Below are 20,174 nucleotides of genomic sequence, written 5' to 3'. Positions count from 1 at the left end.
GTTCGAGCTGGGGCTGCCAGGAGCTAATGAACAAATTCGGGAGCTAAGGAGCTAATTAACGAATTCGGGAGCTAACGGCGCTCCGCGGGCACAGCCCGCGCTCGGCCCGTGAGGAGAGAGCGCGCGCTCCGCTCCGCGCCTCACGGCGGCGAGGGGGCGGCCGTCGCGCGCCGGGCTCCGCCCCTCGGGCCGTTGGCGGCACCGCCCCCGCGCGCGGCGGCCGGTGGGGGCGGGGCAGGGGCGGGGCCGCCGCTGGAGCGGAGCCCGGGGGCGGCGGCGGCGGCGGGAGGAGGAGGAGGAGGGAAGAGGCGGCAGCAGCGGCAGCGGCAGCAGCAGCAGCAGCAGCAGCAGCAGCAGCATGGCGGCTGGGCGCGAGCGGCTGAGCGCGCCGCCGCCTCCTCCGCCTCCTCCTGCTGCCGCTGCTCCCGAGCCGGAGCCCGCGGGCCCGCTGCCCAAATAGCCGCCCTGCCCGGTCCTGCCCCGCCCGGAGAGTGCCCGGCCATGGAGCTCGCCAAGCCGGCCTTCCCCGCGCTGCCGCAGGCCAAAGAGGACTCTGAGGTGAGCGGCGGAGGGAGCTTCGGCGGCCGCCGCTCGGCCCCGCCGCTCCGGCCCCGCCTGAGGAGAGCCGCCCGCCGCGGGGGCAGATGCCGCGCCGGCCTCGTGCGCGCCCGGCCCCGCGTGGCGCGGATGGTCCTGGCCTCCCCGCCCCGGGCGGTGGGGCCCTGTCCCCCCCGCGGGTCCCCGCTGACAGCCCGTCCCCCCGGTGGGGTGTGTCCCGGCCGCTTTCCCCCGCTTGCCCTGGGCCCGGGCCTCGCTGGCCGTCCCGCCGGTCCCCACCGAGGCGCAGGGCCGTCCTCTTCCCCCCTACGCGGGTGACACCCCCGTCCGCAGGCCCCGCTGCCAGGCGCTGTGCCACCCCCCGGGACCACCGGCCGCATCCTCCGGTCCTGCCTGTTGTCCCCTGCTCCCTGCCGTCTCCGGTGCCCTCACAGAGCCCCTTTCCTCCTGCACCTCCCCTCCCGGCTGCCTCCGGCCTTCCCCCGCCTGCCCTGTTAGCGAGCCCTGCCTGCTGAAGAGAGGGTGCCTGCTGTCAGGGACCCCCCGGTTCATCTCGCCTGACCGCCGCTCCCCTGGCTTTTGCCCTCAGACGGCGGCCCCCGCTCAGCTTGCTGTCTCTGCTGTCCCCCCTTCTGTGCTTCAGTGTGTCACGGCCTGCCTGTTAGCCGCCCTTTTGCCTCCCGCTGCGTGTTCCCTCTCCCTTTGTACGGTCACCAGTCCTGTCCTCCATCTGCTGCTGGCTGCCTGCTTGCCCCTTTTTGTACAGCAGAAAGGTAATGAGCTGCTAGCAGCGGGTACCTGCGTGTCCCCTTCCAAACAGTTGCTGTCTACTAACTCTTAGATACTCGAGAAACAATCTGGTGAGTCTGTTGGAGAGGCATTTTTACGGTGTGCGAGAGCCAAGACTTCTCTGCAAACTAAGACAGGTGGCAATATCTGCTAAGACTAAACTGCACCCTGCGTGCCGTCAGGGGAGTCGGGCCAGTGCGGTGTCTGATTTCTGAACTTGGCTTAGCTGACCAGTTCTGACCCTGGATACTGCTGGTGTGTTTTCATGTGTCACAAACAGCCCGGAGCGGCCCGCTTTGATAGTGTCAGATATTTAATGCGAAATGTCACAGTGATCGTGCGGGAAGTTGATCGTATCTGAGCTCCGCAGAGGTCTGTAGATTGCCGCATATTTCGTAAACATCAGCATTTATTTCTGCTTTAATGGCGTTATTGTTGAATGCTCTTATTGTGGTAAGTTACCTGAAATATGGAAATTACTAGGTGTTTTTCTTAAAAAAGAAAGGTGTTTTTCTTAAAAAATCTTGACGACAAAACCGTTTGGTTTTTCATACCCTCTTCACTTCAGAGCTATGGAGGTGTTTACAAGTAATCTTGTTTGTTTTTAGAAAGTTGTAATCAGTTTGTATCTGAACACAAATTATATACCATCTTAAGGCTTATAATTTGTTTGTTTTAAAATATCTTTTCTTTCTGGAGAAACCAATCATATTATTGACAGTTACTTCTGAAAATGGTTAACTAAATTAGGCTGAATGGCTTTTCGAACCTGTTTATAACTAGAATGGCTAAAAAGGAGTGTGTGGTTAAAACAGTTTTTAAAACAGAGGTCACTGCCAGTCTAACAAGTCTTAGCTAATGAAAACTGAAGTTATAATACAGTATCCTGCAGGGCGGATTTTATTTTTTTCTTTTTTCATGCTCTATCTCTCAATAGTATAATGTACAGAATGGTAGAACTTCACATGCTACGAGACCATAGTGGAGAATTTCAGGGGCTATTTTTAAAAACTAAGTTAATTTTTTTTTCACCACCTTACATTTGTGTCTGACTTGATCTAAATGTACTATAGTTGGAGTGTTTGGGGGAAACAGAGAAATTAAAGCCGGTGTCACAATGTCAAAGTTTTTGTGGAGCTAACTTGTTAAGCAAAGCGTAAGAGACTTCAGCCTTGGGCCTTCAGCCCAATCCTTAAGAAGATGCTTCGGAAAAGCAAACTAAGGAAACTAAAATCATTCTGCCCACAAAATGTAGTTATTCATGGAAAGCTGAAGATCATCTCTCGTGCGTTGCAGTGAGGAGGTTCTTTAACGAGGAGTACTCTCTAATGTCATTTCAGGAAGTTGGTTATGTATGGTTTAATGCTGTCCGGTGGACTTGATTTCAAGATATTTGGGGGGAAGGGGAGGAGAGAGAACTTGGGGAATGCCTGGTTTACTTCCTGATGCAGCCTGGTTTACTAGGCTGCTCAAAAGTAAGTGCAACTTTGTGGTCATTTTAAGGCAATCTAACTGCCACCCCCCAGCTCTCTTCTCCTGTCTGACACTAGTAACCATGTGACAGCTTAAATAAAAATAATTAAAAAAAAAGAAGCCACATGGGTGAGCTGATCTGGTTGACTGCACAACTTCACACTCCATAGTGTTGGCAGAAGGAAAAGTCAGAGAGCGGGCAAGGCGATCTGGTGAGGGAGTGAGAGCAGCCTGCGGTTGGATCGACTTAGGCAGACTGCAGAAATGTACTCTAGATAAATGGGTCAGTTTTCTGGCCTGTAGATTGTTTGCGGTGTGACTAATCCATACGTAGTATTAAAAAAAGCTGGATTTTTAAACTACTGACCTTGGCTAATGGTACTTTTTGGAGCTTGTGAAACACCATGTTAAGAAATGCTGGTGATATTTTCCTGCTGGAGAGAGTTATGCCTTCTTTGCATTCCTAATCTGATACCATCTCAGGAATTGACAGACCAGAAGTTTGTTCTTCTGACTACTCTTAGTGACATCTGTCACTCCCCCCCCCCCCCCCCCTCCTCCGCAGTTTGTGTGTCCTTAAAGTTCATTCAGGTGGTGAAACCATGTTTGTTATAGGTCAAGCACAGACAAGTATTCGCAAGCGTCTGCCACGCTTTGGTACAAGCGTGTGTCAGTGCTGGCTTGTGGTGCTTCCTCTAGTCCGTTCTTGGGTGCTGGCTGCACTCTGGGTGAATTGTCCAGTTCTGCAGGATGAGCTAATGAAGCCTGGGATAAGCCAGCTTCCGTCTTTCACTGGTGAGTCTATGGCAGTTAAAAGCTGAACTTTTCACAGGTCCTTGTGCCATCTGAGTGTTTTCTACTTTTAATTTTGTGGTATTCAACATGTAAGTCACCATTCTTGCAAAGCTTTTCTGGTATATGCCATGAATGTCTGCAAACTGTACGTGTTCATTTACAGATTGGTGATAGTGAATATGTCAAAGTCTTATGAGTAATAGTGATTGTACATGGTGTGGAAACCATTTCTAAACTTAGATTTATATGTCTTTTTCTAAAACTGGCACATTTTCCAAGATGAGGTCTCAAACTTTCTTAAATTTGAGAAGTGCTGGTTTTTTTTTTCCCCCAGTGTAAACATGTATGGCTAAAGACCTGTTAAAAGATGGTCAGGTTAGTAACAGTTAGTGCATGCTGGAGTATTAGTACAGAGACATCTTAGCAGTTTTGGAAAGATGGTAAATAAGGACCAGAATAATTCAAGGAATTCAATGGAAATTATTTTCCCTTTTAAAAAAAAATAGCGGTAGGATATATGTAATGGGAACACAGCAATAATTATCAGTTCATTTCTTTGTTAAAACATTAGTGTATTTGCTTGCAAGCAGGCTGATTAAACTAGTATTCATGATGTATTTAGAATTGTTTTAGGACTCTCCGTGGTTCTTGTAATAGAATTATCAGCTTATCGACTAAGCAGTCATATTTGCCTTTTTATTATGTGTGTAAAAACTGAGCTTTCTTTAGCATATGATTTTTGAAGAAATGTACATTTCTTGACACCTATATTTAGTGTGAAATGCTAATGTATTTTTGACTGCTTTTTCAACTATGCAGTAGTGCAGTCCATCTAAAGGTGGAACAAATTTCTTAAGCTTTTTTTTACTCTTACTTTTACTAGGAAACACAGATAACCCCCTTAACAAACATAAAGCAATTCCCCTCCTCTGCACTCTCTTTAAAATAAGTAGGAAGCCTGTATTATAATGTTTATTTTACCTGCCCACATGAGAGAGCAAAAGAAATTTAAAACAAATGCTCTGTCATGCTGGGAAATGTAAATCAGGTGACAGATTTCGATCCCAACTCTGCGGGATACTACCAGACTACTTTGCATATATCAGAAGAGGTTCACCGTGGCAGCTGAAGTGGAGCAGTCTCCTCAGTTGTGAGGAACTCGTGGCTGGCACCCGTGGGAAGCCCGCTGAAGTGCACAGGCACCCGCACAGACGTGAAGGTGGCTCACAACTGGAGCAGTTTGTAGAACTGGGGACTTAAAGCCTGAGGTTTTTATCTAAATGGAAGTTGTAAAGAGACCTGTATGGTCCTCGGCTGTCTCAATATAGCCCAACTCAATAGGCTGTAGTTAAAAAGGAGAAGAAAAAAAAAAAAAAAAGAAAAACAAGGTATGAGAAAGGACATACTTGCACCATTATAAACAATTCTAATAATAATCTGGATAGAATTTTTCCTTTACCGGTTACTGTTAAAACTTGTTCATTAGTGCACGTGCTACAGATTCTTCATAGAAAGTGAGTCATCAAGAGCTTTTATTGTAGTGGGTAAAATTGCCATGGGGTGAGCGCGGGAGAGATACTACTAGAAAAAAATTCAGATGACTCTCGGCTTCTGTGCAAGTCGATTTAAAAAGACAATAATACAAAAAGGGCGGCAGTCCTGCCACTTGGCTACGTGCTTCATATAGAATGAAGAATTTTGCCTTTATTCTTTTATTGTGCGTTAATAAAAGCTAGTGCTGATGAGCCTGTGTGCTAACCGGTATTTAACAAGCTAGTAGAGGTATCTTTTGGACCAATGTTACAGAATGGGACAAATAAGAAACATTTGTTTCTTATCTATATCATGTTTCTACTTTCCATTTAGTTGCCTTAGTCTACCTTTTAGCCTTTTCCCTGGCTTGTGTTTCTCTTTGCCAAAATAACCTTTCTTTTCCTATTGTACACTTCTTCCTTCCTCTGTGTGCTCTGTCATTCCCACCTGCTATTGTTCTTTCTCTCCACCTTCCTGCTTTTGTATTCCTCTGTATTTTCAAAAGCAAAAATGTCTCTGTGATGAGGACTTCCCATTGTCCGAGTACTCTTTACAAATACACAGAAAATGCTGTTAAACGCTGCTTCCCAGCCCCTGTTTACCGTTGATGAGACTGACCGAAGTGGGATCTGTGACCGAGGAGGGACTTGCCGTTACAGCAAAGCCTATCTAATAGCTGGCTTTGCTAAAAAGTGGCTTTACCCATCCTGCCAACCGTCCAGCGTTGTCACCGTTTTTGTCCTGATGCTTGTCTGACCTGTGGTGACCTGGAGCAGGGAGCTGACTTGGTAGACAACCAGCTTTGCTAAAAAAGCTGTTAGTTTTGGGCCATTGTAGTTTCCTGAGCGTGGTGCCCATAGGATTAAACAACTGGGCAAGGCTGGGAAGGTAACCTCATCCTTTAACCAGCCACTGCTTTGGGTTAGCAGTACTGTCAAAGCCTTCCTTAACCTTGTTAGTATAGCTCTGTTCTTGCTAGTGAACAAAAAGACCGGATTTAATTTTTTATATTTTATATACTTGCACTAGGACTTCTACCTGGAAAAAAAAGATATATATATATTTAACCCTGAAGGGGTCAGGCAGTTGGACTAACTGATCATTGTGGGTCACTTCCAACTGAAATAATTCTATTTTATATATATATATATATATATAAACATCCTTCTGACTGGAATAACTGTCCAAGAACATGAAGCGTGACTGAAACTGAAGACATAGCCTTTCATTTCATTCTTGTTTGTAGCTAATTTTGAGGCCCTTAAAGTAGCAAGCTTCACTGTGATAGACATGGCAGGTTCCAGTAATATTCAAATATTTTTCTTGAATATGTTTTCAGTACTTCATTTAATTTGTCTGTTTTCTTGTTAAAAGATGGCAAATGAGTATGCTCTATTACTACTTTAGTATTTCATGATCTCTTTGGACAATTGTTTGTTCCATTTTCCAAAGGCCATTGGTGTAACTAGCTTTATTTTTGTGCAGGTCTTTAATGGTAACGTCCCCCCTCCCCCCATTTTGCTGGACTGTATCAGCTGGGAGGTTTTTTCAAAGTATTGTCTAAAATACTTTGAAAACCAAGGTGTGATCTCATTTCATTGTGTAAATTAGACTTAAAACTGCCTCAGAATTAAGCATAAAGCTTTTGTGTCAAGGTAGTTGTTAAGGGATCGGGACCCATCCACAATCCAAGCTGTAGCCTGCTAAGGGGGGGTGATGATAGTGCTGGCAGTTAATATAATCATGCCCTCTCACTGTTCTGATATAACACTGTGTAGCTGTAATTTTAATTTCCTATACAGAGCAGTACAAAGTTATAGCCAAGAGATCAGTTGGCCAGAGCAGATGAAGGAATTGAAGCAGGTCAGCAGAATGTGTGGCTGTCATTGCCGTAACAGTTGTCTTCAACTTTGATTCCACAACTTGTGGAAGAATGTTGTACCAGGTTTGGAGGAGAAACTTTTGAGTGTTATAGCTTATATGAATATTCCACTAGGCAGGGAAACAAATTTAGGCAAGAGGATTCTGACAACCCTAGATCTTTGAGGTGCATGAGGAATGATCAATCATGCAGAAGTCTTGCTGTGATGAACTGCAATGGGAAGAGAAATCTGTACAGAGAGGTAAGTGATGCTGTCAACAACAAAAGAGCTGTCTGAGTGTTGGAAAAGGGTCAGAAACCTGGAGTGGTCAGGAAGGTTTTACTGGGAGTTGTGTGCAGCTTTTCAAAAGGACTTGAGCAATGCTCTTGAAAGCAGGGAGAGTCATTGCAGGAGGTGGCTGATGCCCAGCGATGCTGAGCAGATAAGGGGCAGCAGCTAAAATCTAGAAAAGATACTTCCTGATATTGGATTCTCCTTCTTTCAACTACTGATTTGATTTATTTCACTAGGTTTTTTTCAGCACCTTTGAGAGCTGCTTCCTTCATCTAGGGCAGTGTGTGGTTTGCAGGCTTTACTAATTATAAGGTAGCAGGAGTTTAACTGTAATAATGAAAGTGCAGTACTGAGGATTGCCTTTCAACCAAAGCTGAGCTTTGGCAAAGACCAACTAGGACAGACCTTTTATATGTGAAAATCAGATGGGTCTTCAGACTTAAACTGTCAGTTAGGGACCGGTTAAGCAATGTCACGTATGTCCACTTCACTACATTCCTTCTGGTGAGGCATGCGCAGATTGCATAAGGTATGCTGCGGTGCTGTGTTTAAAAAACACAGTCTTTGCTTTTGTGCAGATCTTGAGCATAGACAAGTCTCAATGTCAGGCCTGTTAAACTAATTAAAAAATTCATAATATGAATTTTATATTAAGTCGTAGCCAAGGTCACTCTTTCAGGAAAAAGTCCACGTGTATGTGCATTTGCACACGTCAGTGTAAGGTGTCAGGTTTTTTTGCCATTAAACTCTTCTTCTGAAGAAGAACAGGTATAGCTATGGTAAAAAATACTGACAAAATAACCATAACTGTTGGCAGAGTAACTCTTGATGTAGTTTGGAAGCTCATCCAAACTCAAGCTGAAGCTCAAGAAGCTCTTTGTAGTATAGACCAGTCTCGCCTATTCCTTCATATCTTCAATTTATTTCAGCTAGAGATTGGAAGGGAGGGCTTTGAAACGTGCTTTATTCCCTTTTCTCTTGCTAGTTGCTCCATTCTGGGACAGTAGTTCACGTGCTTTAGATAGTGCCTGGCATTTCATTTGTGTGAATACAAAATACAGCAGATACGTGCCGTGAACACCCTCTGCAAAACAGCTGAGGTATCTTTTAAACTTGTCCGTCAGTGAATCACAGTCTAGTTTGGGAAGATCTGTCAGAGGTGAGTGGCTCCTCTTTAAAACTTTGGAGTTGTGGGGGTTATTTTTTTTGCATTCCTTCTCTTTGCTTTTTGTGTCTTGCGAGTATCGAAGATCATGTCTTCCAGTGAGTTGTCACTTTTTCTGTAGAACCTACCGAATACTTAGCAGCAAGGAGTGCTGTTAGTCTATCCAGCTCTGGCATCATCTGTTGCTTTCTTAGCAAAATTCTTATATTTGGTCTGATAAAAAGAGAAACTTCCAGTTGTTATTTGTCTGCTGGGTGCTTCAGACAGTGTGGAAAACATGGTTGATGAATGAATTCCTTAAAATGAGACCTCTGCTTGGGTTCAGTCTACACTAATAGATTTTTTTTTTTACATAATTTTGCATAACATCTGAATAATCTTGCATTGTTAGTTTTAAAAGCCTTGGAGGGCTATCAGGAAATCAGCAGAATCACTCTTTCGGTAGTTTGTGTACTTGTCTCAGATTAAATGTTTTCTTTAGACATCATCTTTCAGATATTTATTTTGCAGACTGAATCCCATTGGAAACTGTGTCTCTTTGGCTTCTTGAAGAACATTGAAGACTAATGTCTGGAGCCAATACTGACATTTTTTCTCTTGCTCAGAACATCTGTGGCATCTGTTGTCTCTTGGGTTTTGGTTTCCTTTGGACTGTATATTGCTAAATTCTTGCCTACTTATTTTGCACAGCTTACAGCTGTTGGGACTAACACAATTTCCTGCTTCTAATGCGTTTGAAAGGAAAATTTGTAATATATTGTTAAGTCCCCTTGGCCAAAATAGTGATGAATTTGTGTTTTCATTATGCTACAGATTAAGACTTTTAAATTCTACAAATAGAGTAATAAACCCACTTAAGTGTTTGTATGCTCCCAGGAGTATAGCTTAAGCTTTTCAGAGTTTATTACTCTCACTATTGTTTTTATATTTGGACAGAACTGGGGTTTTCTTGCTTTTTGATGAGTGAATTATGCTTTTGTATATGCAGTGAGACAACAGGGTTATGCTAAAACACTCTTGGGTCAACCTTCAAAGGATACAGTTCTGCAAATATCATCCTTTTGTCACAGGATTTCCGCTTTCTACTACCAGGAGCTTTTATTATTACAGCTGGAACATGCAGAAATAATTTAGCTACCTCTCTGTCTCTTTAGCAAAGACCATTTCAGTGCATTTTATTTCCCTGTCTGTACTACCATTTTAGGTAGTATTCAAAGAATTGGTTTGAGTGGCTTAATGTTTGTTTGCTTTCTCAGAAATGCTGTCCCAGATTCAATTCAAGTGGTTTCCAGAATAACTTTACTGATACTAAAATCCTTTCTAATTCCACTACCAAGAGCTGGCAAAACCTAACTGTGTGTGTATCTGGGGGAAGCGCTGGATTTTTCTTGTGTGTCTTAGTAAAAAGAGGGTTAATGTGCAACTGATGCTACTGGTACAACTGCAGGTGCTAAGGTGGACAATGCTGCAGTTTAAGGGCCTGGATCTTTCTTGGTATAATCCTGACCTCACTTCAGAGGTGGAATATTTAGAATTTAACTTTCTCATAGTTTTGAGGAGATTAGAACATAACAAGAACAACATATGGCAAAGTTTTTTCTTAGCTGCCGGTGTGTGTGGAGCAAACAACAAAGTTATGTAAATAAATGTATGCAGTCTATTTGATTCGATATGTTTGACTATTTCCTTTTTTTTTTTTTTTCCCCTCCAGCTGGTAACTGTGATCTCAGATACAACTCCTTCGTGTGTGAGGGTCAAAGAATGAGTAAGAGCCTGTTAATAGAGGACGGTGGGAGTTGTAAAGAAGGAAAGACAGGAATAGTCTGCCTGAGCATTTTTCTGTTCGGCTTTGGCAGTTCTGTAAAATGGAGCAAAGGATGAAAATGTTGATCCTGGCGTTTGTTCTGGGCAGTTCCGATAGATTGAGTTGGATCATAGTAAATAGTCAGCTGGGAAGGGGTGATTCCCGAGTGGCGAACCCTCACAAACTCGAGGGTCTGAGATTCTGTGGAAGGATGTGATGTGCTAGCTGTAAATTAACCGATGAGAAGTATCGTGTCCTTGTGGCTGAACACAAGTGTATGCGTTTACTGGGAGGGGATCCTTCCCAGCGTAACTGTCTAGGATGGAGAAAAGTGGAAGTTCACTTGAATGGCTTGCTGTCTTCATGGAGAACATAAGTTTCTAGAATTGTTAAAGCTAAATCCTGGCTATGCAAAATAAAGTTAGTTTTAATGTATTGGGTGAGGCAGTGTGGATTTTAAGGGAGTTACCTGCTGTACTTGTTATCTTCTAACTGTTTTTTCAGTGGCTGTAGGAATGTACCAGTCAAAGGAATTTTTTTGCTTCCGTGGCTAGTACAGAACGTTCTAAAGCTTTTTTCCTTTTTTTTTTCCTTTTTTTTTTTTTTTCCCCCTCCCCACTCTAGAGGGAAGCTTATAAGCAGAAAGCTGAGGTGTGGATGTACAACACATGGGCTGTTCTGCACAGGCTGCATCACTGATGCTGTAGAGTACTTGAGGTTTCTTCACATCAGCTTTCCAAGTAGTGTTCCTTGCACTTGCGTGTTACTGGTATCCATGTGGAGAGTTAGCAGCAAGCGTAAGCAACGCGCCTGTTGCGTAGCAGGTAGCTTGTACAATCTGCAGAAAATAGATTTTGATTCTTTTACATAAGATCTCTGTCTGAATTTGTTTTTCCCTTTATGTGCCTCTATAATTATTTTTTGTTTTATTTTAAGGATTGGACCTATCCCATGAGGAGAGAGATGCAGGTATGACACTTTCATTTACCATTTGAGTCAAAACCCATGGCGCGTTCAGTAAGAAAAAGAAAGTGCCCTACAAAAGAGCTGGTATCAAAATCAGTCTTTAGGGGTGAAGTGTCAGGCAGCACCATGGGAGAGATGTGTGAGGATTGCCAGCTTAGAGTGCAGGTGTGCTTGGATCTCAGTTGTGCAAGTGCCAAAAAAAAAAGGTAATCTTGTCCTCTTCTTCAGAATCCCCAAAATACTGTTTTTTTGTTTTCATGAACGTTTTTAGGAGATGGTTGCTAAAAATGTATTGGAGCGTTGCTTTTTAACTTCAATTTGGTTGGAAGTCAGTGTTCTCAAGTAGGAGCTCTGTACAATTAAAATTTTCTTACCATGATGTCAGCCAAATCTTTGCACAAGATAAGATCTACAGACCTACGTGTCTTTATTGGTGGGGAGACAAATGGTTAAAAATTGATATTTTCCTACTACTAGGACAAAGCTAGAAGAATTGCCATGCATGTATCTTTCCATGAGAGCGATTTGGAATTAATTACAAGACACAATTATATACAGAGATAGAGTTCCCTTCATTTGATCTGGGGCTGGGTAAGATGTAGTAATCAAACTGGAACTTAATCCAAATAAAGGACTTGATTCCTGTTCCAAAACAAGATCTCCTGCACAAAGATCATGTTTCTTTTATTTTGCCAAACTGATTTTTTTTTTTCCTTGTCCTGTTATAAATGACACTTGATAGCACATCTCTCACTAATATGTAAATTGCTTGTTTCCATGGCCATGGTTTGAGTTGAGTGCAATGTATTATTTCAAATAATTTTGAGTTGGTATTAAATGTCTGTTTTTCTGCCCCCCCTAGGAAATTTTACCTGGGTTATTTTTAGGCCCGTATTCTTCAGCTATGAAAAGCAAGGTATGATTTTCAGAATAGTGTCTCATAAGGAAACTTTGCTGTGGTGATTTGTTACTGTGGCAATATGTTCAAGTGTTATCTATATGAGTGTAAATTTGGTTGCAATCCTGAACTGGGACATGAAAGATGCCAGAGTAGGAGTAATACGTGGTGTGTTTAGGGGATGGTCCTTTTAGCCTGCAGGATTATGTGATTGGGGCCGGTGTTGATGCCTCCCCTTTCCAGAGTGAATCTGAACTACCGCCTCAGGCACATGCCGGGGCAGTTGACACTTACAAGACTGCGTTTTCCCTAACAATCTTGTGAGCTAAAGGGTTGCTTCAGGAGAAAAATGAAAAAGAGCCCTGACTGATTTTCACATGGCTTGAAGTTCTGTGTGTGTTCGTACACACGCGTGTGCATGTTTTCTCAATTCAGCTAGTCAGCTTTACCTATTCCTTACAAACCAGAGAAAAATGCAAGTTTGAAGTGTCTTGCACATTAATTGCAGTGAGCATTCACGTATGAGCTCTTTGTATTAAAGTTGAGTCTTATAGTTAAGCTTGAATAGAATTTTTCTTAGAAAAAGGTAAAACATTTGAGACTTCACATTACTGATCAGGCAATCCTTTGCTAAAACGTTGCAATACCTATCGGAACTGGGAACTCGTATGTATGCAGTAAAATAAGGTAAATTGCACCTACAATAAAGTCAAGCGCTGCTAAGTCAAAGCTTGTATCTGCAAGCTTACCTCATATTTTAAATGATCTTACTTTCAATGGTCTGATTCCAGCAAGAATCCAATGCTAGCTGAAAATTACTACATCATGTAGGGACTTGCAATTTCAGGCAAAGTGAAAGGTGGGCAGAGACAAACACGTTCATTGAATGCTGCCTTTACTGCCTGTTCTTATTATTGTTAGGAATACTTTTTCTTGCAGCTCCTAGTGGTTGTGGTTTATCTTTTTGAAAGAAAAAATTTTTCACACTATGCTTTGAATATTGGAAGACTAGCTCTGATTTTCCTTGAGGACATGATATAGCCCTATTGTGTATTTAAGTATAGCTTTTCTTTTTATTACTATGCAATAGATGGATTCAGTAATTTAAAACATCTGTTTTTTTTTTCTTTTTCCACAGCTACCTATACTTCAGAAACATGGCATAACCCATGTAATATGCATACGGCAAAACATTGAAGCAAATTTTATTAAACCAAACTTCCAACAGTTATTTAGGTGAGAAATGATCATAACATGCAGAACTGCAAATAATGAAAGATCTTAATCACCTTGTTCTGTATTAACGAGATTTTTTTGTTTAATGTTAGTGTTCTTTCCAAATATTTTCACATTGTCAAAAGTATTTGAAAAATGTGCTAAGGTGTAGGAAGACTCTTAAATCCAAACCATGAAGTTTATTCATCCATTCAACTCTAGACATAGACAACACCGCAAATGAGAAGTATCCATTAGTTTACAGTGACTGTCTTCAGTTTTAAAGTTGTAAGTTCTGAGTACAGGTTATCCTGCTAATAAAACATTTGAGGTGACTTAATCAGAATGTGTGTACCTCTGAAAAAGTTGCATAGAGCCCTGGGAAAGAACACTGGCCCGTATTTACAAACTGATGGGGAGCATGTGAGTACGTAGTACACTGCTTTCAAACAAAGTTGAGTCACCTGTGGCATAGCACTTGTGAATCTCTTCCGCTCTGAGAGGTGATTTTGTCCGGGGATGTTGGAGGAGGTTCCTCGCTTCCTTCCTTGCAAGGACACCTCCAGAGGTTGCTTGTTTGTAGATGTCCTGGATCTCAGACCAGAAAGTAAAGGCAGGAGGGAAGTGCTGGCTTCCGTCTAGGTTTGAGTATTGTAGCAGGGTTGAATCAGCTGTACATGTACAGGTGGCAGCAACTCGGTGTTATCTTGTACTCATAGCAACTGTTTTCGTTGTAGGTATTTAGTCTTGGATATTGCAGATAATCCAGTTGAGAATATAATACGATTTTTCCCTATGGTAAGTATTTGTGTGTTAATGTGAATGGATTGGGAATGGAGTTGCCCAGGAAGAGTTTTCTGAACTAACAGATACCAGTTTCAAATTTGGGATACCCAGCCTGAGGCACCTGGAAGGGCTGAGAACTCTTAAGTGACCTTATTATTGCCACTTTAATAAGCGTGATTAACTCCTTTTTACAAGTATAGAAACTGAGGCAGAGTTTCTGTACATTTTGAGATGTATCTTATTTACGGTCTCAAAAAGAAAAGACTGGTCTCAAAACAAAAAAAAACCAGGTCATGGGAGAATGCAAGTTACTTTGGAAACCCTTGGCCTGTAGGAAAATTACTTTTTGAGCCCAAGAGTATTTACATCTCTTGTATCAAATACTAAAACAAATTCAATGGAAAATAGTAACTAGTTGGTGTAACTAAGTTTTACAGCATCTTGAAACATGTTTGCTGTAAAGGAATTAAAAAGTAACTAAGTTAAACAGTACCCATTACATACTGACACTTGGAGATAGCTCAAAACTGAGGGTTTATTCTATGGTTTTGTATCCTTATTGTAGGTTAGGTTGCAGCAGAGGAAAAGCATTTTGTTCCTTTCCCCACCAAAAAACACCAAAAAGCTCTTGTGGCTTCCCTGTATACGGCAAAGGTGGTCATGTTTTTGCAGAACAAGGCGGCAAATCAAGTGATGGCTTGCAGCTTTTCTAAAGTATAATGCCATTTGATCAAACAATGTCCTCTGCAGATTTCGCAGTTACTGACATCTTAGTAGCTCTGTGTTGGTATATTTTTAAGAGTCTAGTCTGAGTTTTCCCCACAAGAAATCATTTAGCTTTTGCTTTTCATCTAATCGGCTGTTTCAACCTGGCAGTATTCCACAGACCTCACTACATCACGTCTCACCTTATAGATTGATTAGACCTACTTGTATAACTGAAAATATCATGGGAGACTTTCACAGGTGTCAGGAGTGTGGTCCAGGCCGTGTTGGTGTTGATGCGTGGGGGTTTTTGTTTGGTTGGGTTTTTTTCTCCCCACTGTTAAGCAAAGATGTTTGGAAGTTACTCTTTATTATAGCGGCATAACGTGTGACGTAATGATTGTAAAAGGCACATATACTGGATTTTTATGCATTTTTGTTTCCGGCTTGGCACTAGTTTTTCACTGACAACTTTATGGATAGTTCAAAGTACAAAAGAAATATAAATTCAATTGAAGTGATGTCTAAGTCTGTATAAACAGAGTGCATTATTGTCACCGTATATAAAGACTGATACAAAAATTCTACCAAATTTAAATGCAAGTAGCAGTAACATCTAGAATGATCTAAAACTTTGAGTCTTGTAATTTTTTGTTTTTTAGACTAAAGAATTTATTGATGGAAGTTTACAAAGTGGAGGTAAAATCATATTAACTTTTTTCCTTCATTTACTAATACATTGTCGTTAAAGCTTTGAAACTAACTTTGTGATATGTATTAGAGGCTCTTAAGTATGAGGTTTTCTTAAATTTGGGGTTTTATTGTGCTTGACTTGAACTATATCATACAAGTTTAGAGCAAAGTGTTCTTTCCTTTTGCCTCTGACTGGAAAACAAACCTCTTTGTATATCTGTTTTGGTTTTTTTTTTTTTTCACTTTCAACACAACTGTGTTCCGTGCATGAGTTTTTTGTGTCCCCTCTCTAATGTAGGGCCTTAAATCTGCATTGTGGTCTTGGAATGCAGGTTCTGTTACTCGAAATCCTCAGAGGAGCAGGAATCCATGTTTCTTTATCCCAGGGCAGTAATGGACAGGCTGTAGTTAGTAATCTAGAGTGAAGCAAGACACACTTATTTCTTAGATTGTACCTTGCTACTGTGTAGTTCTCCATAACAAGGAAAAACTACATTTTGAAGAATTTTATTCAGTCTATACAAGTATGGTTGGTTGTTTGTTTTTTTCTTTCTCAGGAAAAGTTCTTGTCCATGGAAATGCAGGGATTTCTAGAAGGTAGGAAACTGTCCATCCTGCTTATTAATTTTTTTTTTTAAACAATGGAAATACACTTTACTAATTTTTTGTTTCTTTTTAGTGCTGCCTTAGTTATTGCATACATAATGGAAACATTTGGGGTGAAGTACAGGTAAGAAAGAGCACGGTCATGTAGTTAACCGTTTGTCTGAAAAGGCTGAAGCGAGAGTGTACTTTAGTACAGATAAGAAGTCCGATACATCTGTAGGTATTCATTTTTTTTAATTCAAGTGGTATAAGTGAATAATAATTTTGGAGGGAACATAAACAGTTGTGTGTTGACGCACAAGCCAGTTGTTACCTACTGAGATTGAGTGAAGGCTTTACATGGGGCAGATTATTCTATTTTACTTCACTGCAGGTTTGTTTACATCCTTTGTTTAAGAAGAAGTAGGTACCTGCTGCTACTGGAAACAGGATGCCAGCCTACACAGGCTGATGCCTCGCTGTAAGCTATAGGAGAGGCCCCAAGAGGCTGTTCTAAGTAGTGTGTTGAAAACAGGCCGGCAAGCTGAAGACTAGAGGTGGGGGTGGGCAAATAGTATTTTACAGCTACTGCTTCCTTTTTTGCCCAAACAATATCAGTTACACAAACCAGTTCTGGGGAGCGTTTAGAGGTTGTATGTCTCCTAAGAACTGATAATGGGAAGAAAGACTCCTGAAACCGCAGAGGCTTTTGTCCTAGCCTGTTTTCCACTGAAGTATTTTCTCTCTCCTTCTCTTTTTAAGGGATGCATTTACTTATGTTCAAGAAAGAAGATTCTGTATTAATCCTAATGCTGGATTTGTCCATCAACTTCAGGTGACTTTTTATTTTCCTGGTCGTAACTCAAAAGCCATTTGATGAATCATCTTCCTGCAAAACAGCCGTTTCTGTTTAGGCTTAACATTGACTGTAAAAGTGTGCTTCAAGTAAATGTCAGAAGCTATAGGAGAGCTTGGGAGGAAGATAAGTGGGTACCTTAGTTCATTGGACTTAAGCTTTAGACAAAGCAAATCCAGGAGTGGAGGAGAAATAAAAATCCTGTTTTGTGCAGTGATTAAGAGGCTCTGAAGCAGCTTAGTTGGTGGCTAAGGAAACTGCCAAGTGAGTATTGTGGCACGCATCGGTGATGCATCTTGACGCTTGCATTCATAGGTGATGAAATCCACAAGTCTGACACAGAAAACAGCTGTATCATGAAGTTGCTTTAGCATATTCCAGGAGTCTGTTGGGTGAACCGTGGGCAAACATCAGGACAGTATATTGAAACAGATTTGCAGTGTCTCTGCTATTACTTAGGTGGCTAGCAGCAAGATGGTTGAATATCTCCTGAGTTTGGTTTTGTTGTTTGCTTTGTGGTTTTTTTTTTTTTTTTTTAAAGCAACTCCTGCGAGGAGGAGTTGTGTAGCACTGCAAGCGTGACAGGTCACTAGAATGCAACTTCAAGGCCGTGTGTGGTTTGTCCTTGTAACAAATCTCTGAAGCTACTGTATTCTAAGTTTGGTTTGTTCCTACTGTCTGAATTGCCTTCTGGAAACAGCGAGTTCTCTGAACATTCTCACAGAGTATTTTTAATGAAAGTTTACTCTCTTCCTTAAAGCTGTTTTTTGTCATCCTTTAAGTCTTCTTTCACTCTGCCTTCCTGACAGTTTTTGTCGTTCACGTCAAAGCAATGAAGAGCTCTCCTCCTTTAAAATCTGTGCCTTACTGTAAGATACTCTCTAGTGTGTCCTAGTGAACTCTCTGAATTAGTCCTTCTCAGCCTTACAAAGCATTATGCCAAATTAATAGCAATATGTATTATTAAACTTTTTCAGGAATATGAAGCCATCTATCTAGCAAAATTAACCATCCAGATGATGTCACCACTGCAGTTGGAGAGATCCCTCTCAGTTCCACCTGGTACTACAGGTCAGAAGCCTCTCCTGTTGTGTGTGATGCCGCCTGTCTTACCTGGTGTTGTGAGGTGACTTTTGCGCTCCCTAAGTAAACCTCCAGCAGCAGCAAATCTCAGACTTTTGGGAAGGGGATGGCTGCAGTTGGTGTGCAAGCTATGTTCAAACTTCAGTACGCAGTACTTAAATATTCTCTTCTCCTATGCTTGAACTTCCCTGTGGTGTTGTCTGCACTTCCATACCATATGGAGGAAGGGCCCTGCCTCTCCCTGTCCTTCAGAAACCCCTAGTTCCCTAGAGGAATCAAGAGTGACAGGTTCAAAGCAGCCAATGTTCATGACATAATTGCTGCCCTTAATTTTAAGGCAGTTGCTCTGAAAAAAAGTTTTTGCTGTGCCTTTAAACAGATAACAGGAATTAGGGCATGTAAAAAATGTTACCTTAATTATATAGAGGTGTGCTGGTAGTCACCCCTGCTAGAGGTCAGTGAAAATGGAGTTTGGGGGGAAGACAGAAAGGGAGTGCAAAAAATGGTGGATGCTAGGAAACTTCTCTATGTGGGGAAGCGCAAGGGAAGAAGAGCGCTGTCAGCAACTGGCTGTCCGAAAGCGGAATGTCTTCAAAGGGTAGAGTCCCTGCAAGAAGACAATAACAACTGCCCTGTAGTCCTACTCACAGCTGTGTATTGTTAGAGCTGACCTTTTCAGATGTATCCTCCTTCCTCTTGCCTTTTGCAGGAAGTTTAAAGCGAATGCATGAAGAGGATGAAGAACTTGGAACCATGCATGTGGCAGCAGCGCAGAACGGATGATATCTGAGGACAAGCACTGTTTGTATTGTGAATTCTGCCAAGAAAGGTGAAGAAAACTAGGGAAAAAAAATGCAAAATGATGAACACACACATAGCTTCTTTTCAATTACATGTTGCTTTCAGATGTAAATCTGCCTCTGCAACACACTAAGCATCATTTTTAAGATGTTGGACTTCTTGAATGAATAGATGGCACTGATTGTTTTACTCCTTTTTTACACTTTACAGTTTTATTCTAAACCAAGATTTTTGGACTTGCAAAGAGGTATTATTGCAATAATGCACTTTTCATACTTGAAATTTCTTTATTTGTATGATATAAAGTTATTACTTTAAACAAAATGCAAGCTGGGGGGATTTGTTTATAAAGTTATTTGTGTAATTTATAACAAGAGACTTTAGTAAAGAAAAAGTTTGCTAAAACTCACCTTGTTCTCAGTATATATGATGGTCATGCTTGTAGAAATGTGCTTTTTGAACTGCACTATGCACTACTACTGGCAATTGAGCAACAGCAGTGATCTAATCAGTATTTAACTCTTTACCTTGTTATAAAACCTCATTATATACTGAATTATTTTGAGACTGATACCCTGCGGCCAATTTAAGACAAAATACTGTTCTAAGAATCTCACCTTGTTTTATGCAAGTTAAACAGAATACTGATTAATTACTTAATAAATAGTCATGTGCTGAACTAATACAGAGGGCAGCTACCAATTTTACACACATCAAGACTGAATTCTTTTAGCTAGCATTGAAAAGCTGCTTGTTAAATTAGTTATAAGTTGAACAAGCTGGTATGGTCCGTCTGTCTACTAGAACAGGGCATCTTCAAACTGCTATTGAAGGAGTAGTTCCCTTTGTAAGACAATAGTTGCATCATTTGAGGTAAAAATTGGGTTGGTGTTTGAAAACTGAGGCCCAAAGCACTGGCCATAATAGTATCAAGATCTAAAGGATTCGCCTCAGCTCTTCTAAAGCATTAGAGTCAGCTGAGGCCACACACTTAGCAGTGCTTTAAGGTTTTCAAGTTGGGAATTGCTGAGGCAGATCGTGCAGCTTTAACTCTTCTCCCTTCTCAGAAGCGCTGTGATAACCACCGGTTGTGCAAGTACAGTCTCAGTTCTGCATCTCTGCTTTGTTTGCCAGTCAGTCTGTTGCATAAAAGACATGAATGAAATGATGGCTCCTTTAGCCATCTGTGGTGACTGAGCAGATCTGGCCATCTAGAGCACCGTGGTGACTGAGCAAATTGCAAAGCTGTTAGAAGAACTTGTGTATTTGGGAAATCTGAGCTTGTAATTGGACTCTATTTTAACAGGCAACAG

General features: G+C 41.6%; 1 protein-coding gene across 2 annotated transcripts; it reads left to right on the top strand.

Annotated features, from left to right (window-relative positions):
- Window positions 1–304: 304 nt before the first annotated feature.
- On the top strand, window positions 305–19,465 carry STYX (serine/threonine/tyrosine interacting protein). 2 transcript variants are annotated; one of them, XM_075503932.1, is made up of 11 exons: window positions 305–558; window positions 11,210–11,242; window positions 12,102–12,155; window positions 13,276–13,373; window positions 14,090–14,150; window positions 15,506–15,542; window positions 16,094–16,133; window positions 16,216–16,266; window positions 16,884–16,956; window positions 17,955–18,048; window positions 18,770–19,462. In XM_075503932.1, the coding sequence occupies exons 1-11, from the start codon at window positions 502–504 to the stop codon at window positions 18,841–18,843; spliced, it is 672 nt and encodes a 223-aa protein (XP_075360047.1). In that variant the 5' UTR covers window positions 305–501; the 3' UTR covers window positions 18,844–19,462. The 2 variants fall into 2 exon arrangements, with proteins under 2 accessions (XP_075360047.1, XP_075360048.1); XM_075503933.1 differs by lacking the exon at window positions 305–558 and adding an exon at window positions 3,436–3,615 and having other exon boundaries at window positions 18,770–19,465.
- The last annotated feature ends 709 nt before the right edge of the window (window positions 19,466–20,174 follow it).

The sequence above is a fragment of the Mycteria americana genome, chromosome 5 (genome assembly GCF_035582795.1).
Source record: "Mycteria americana isolate JAX WOST 10 ecotype Jacksonville Zoo and Gardens chromosome 5, USCA_MyAme_1.0, whole genome shotgun sequence".
NCBI classification, from domain to species: domain Eukaryota; kingdom Metazoa; phylum Chordata; class Aves; order Ciconiiformes; family Ciconiidae; genus Mycteria; species Mycteria americana.
The sequence above is the reverse complement of the archived record's forward strand: the minus strand, read 5'-3'. Positions and strand labels throughout refer to the sequence as shown.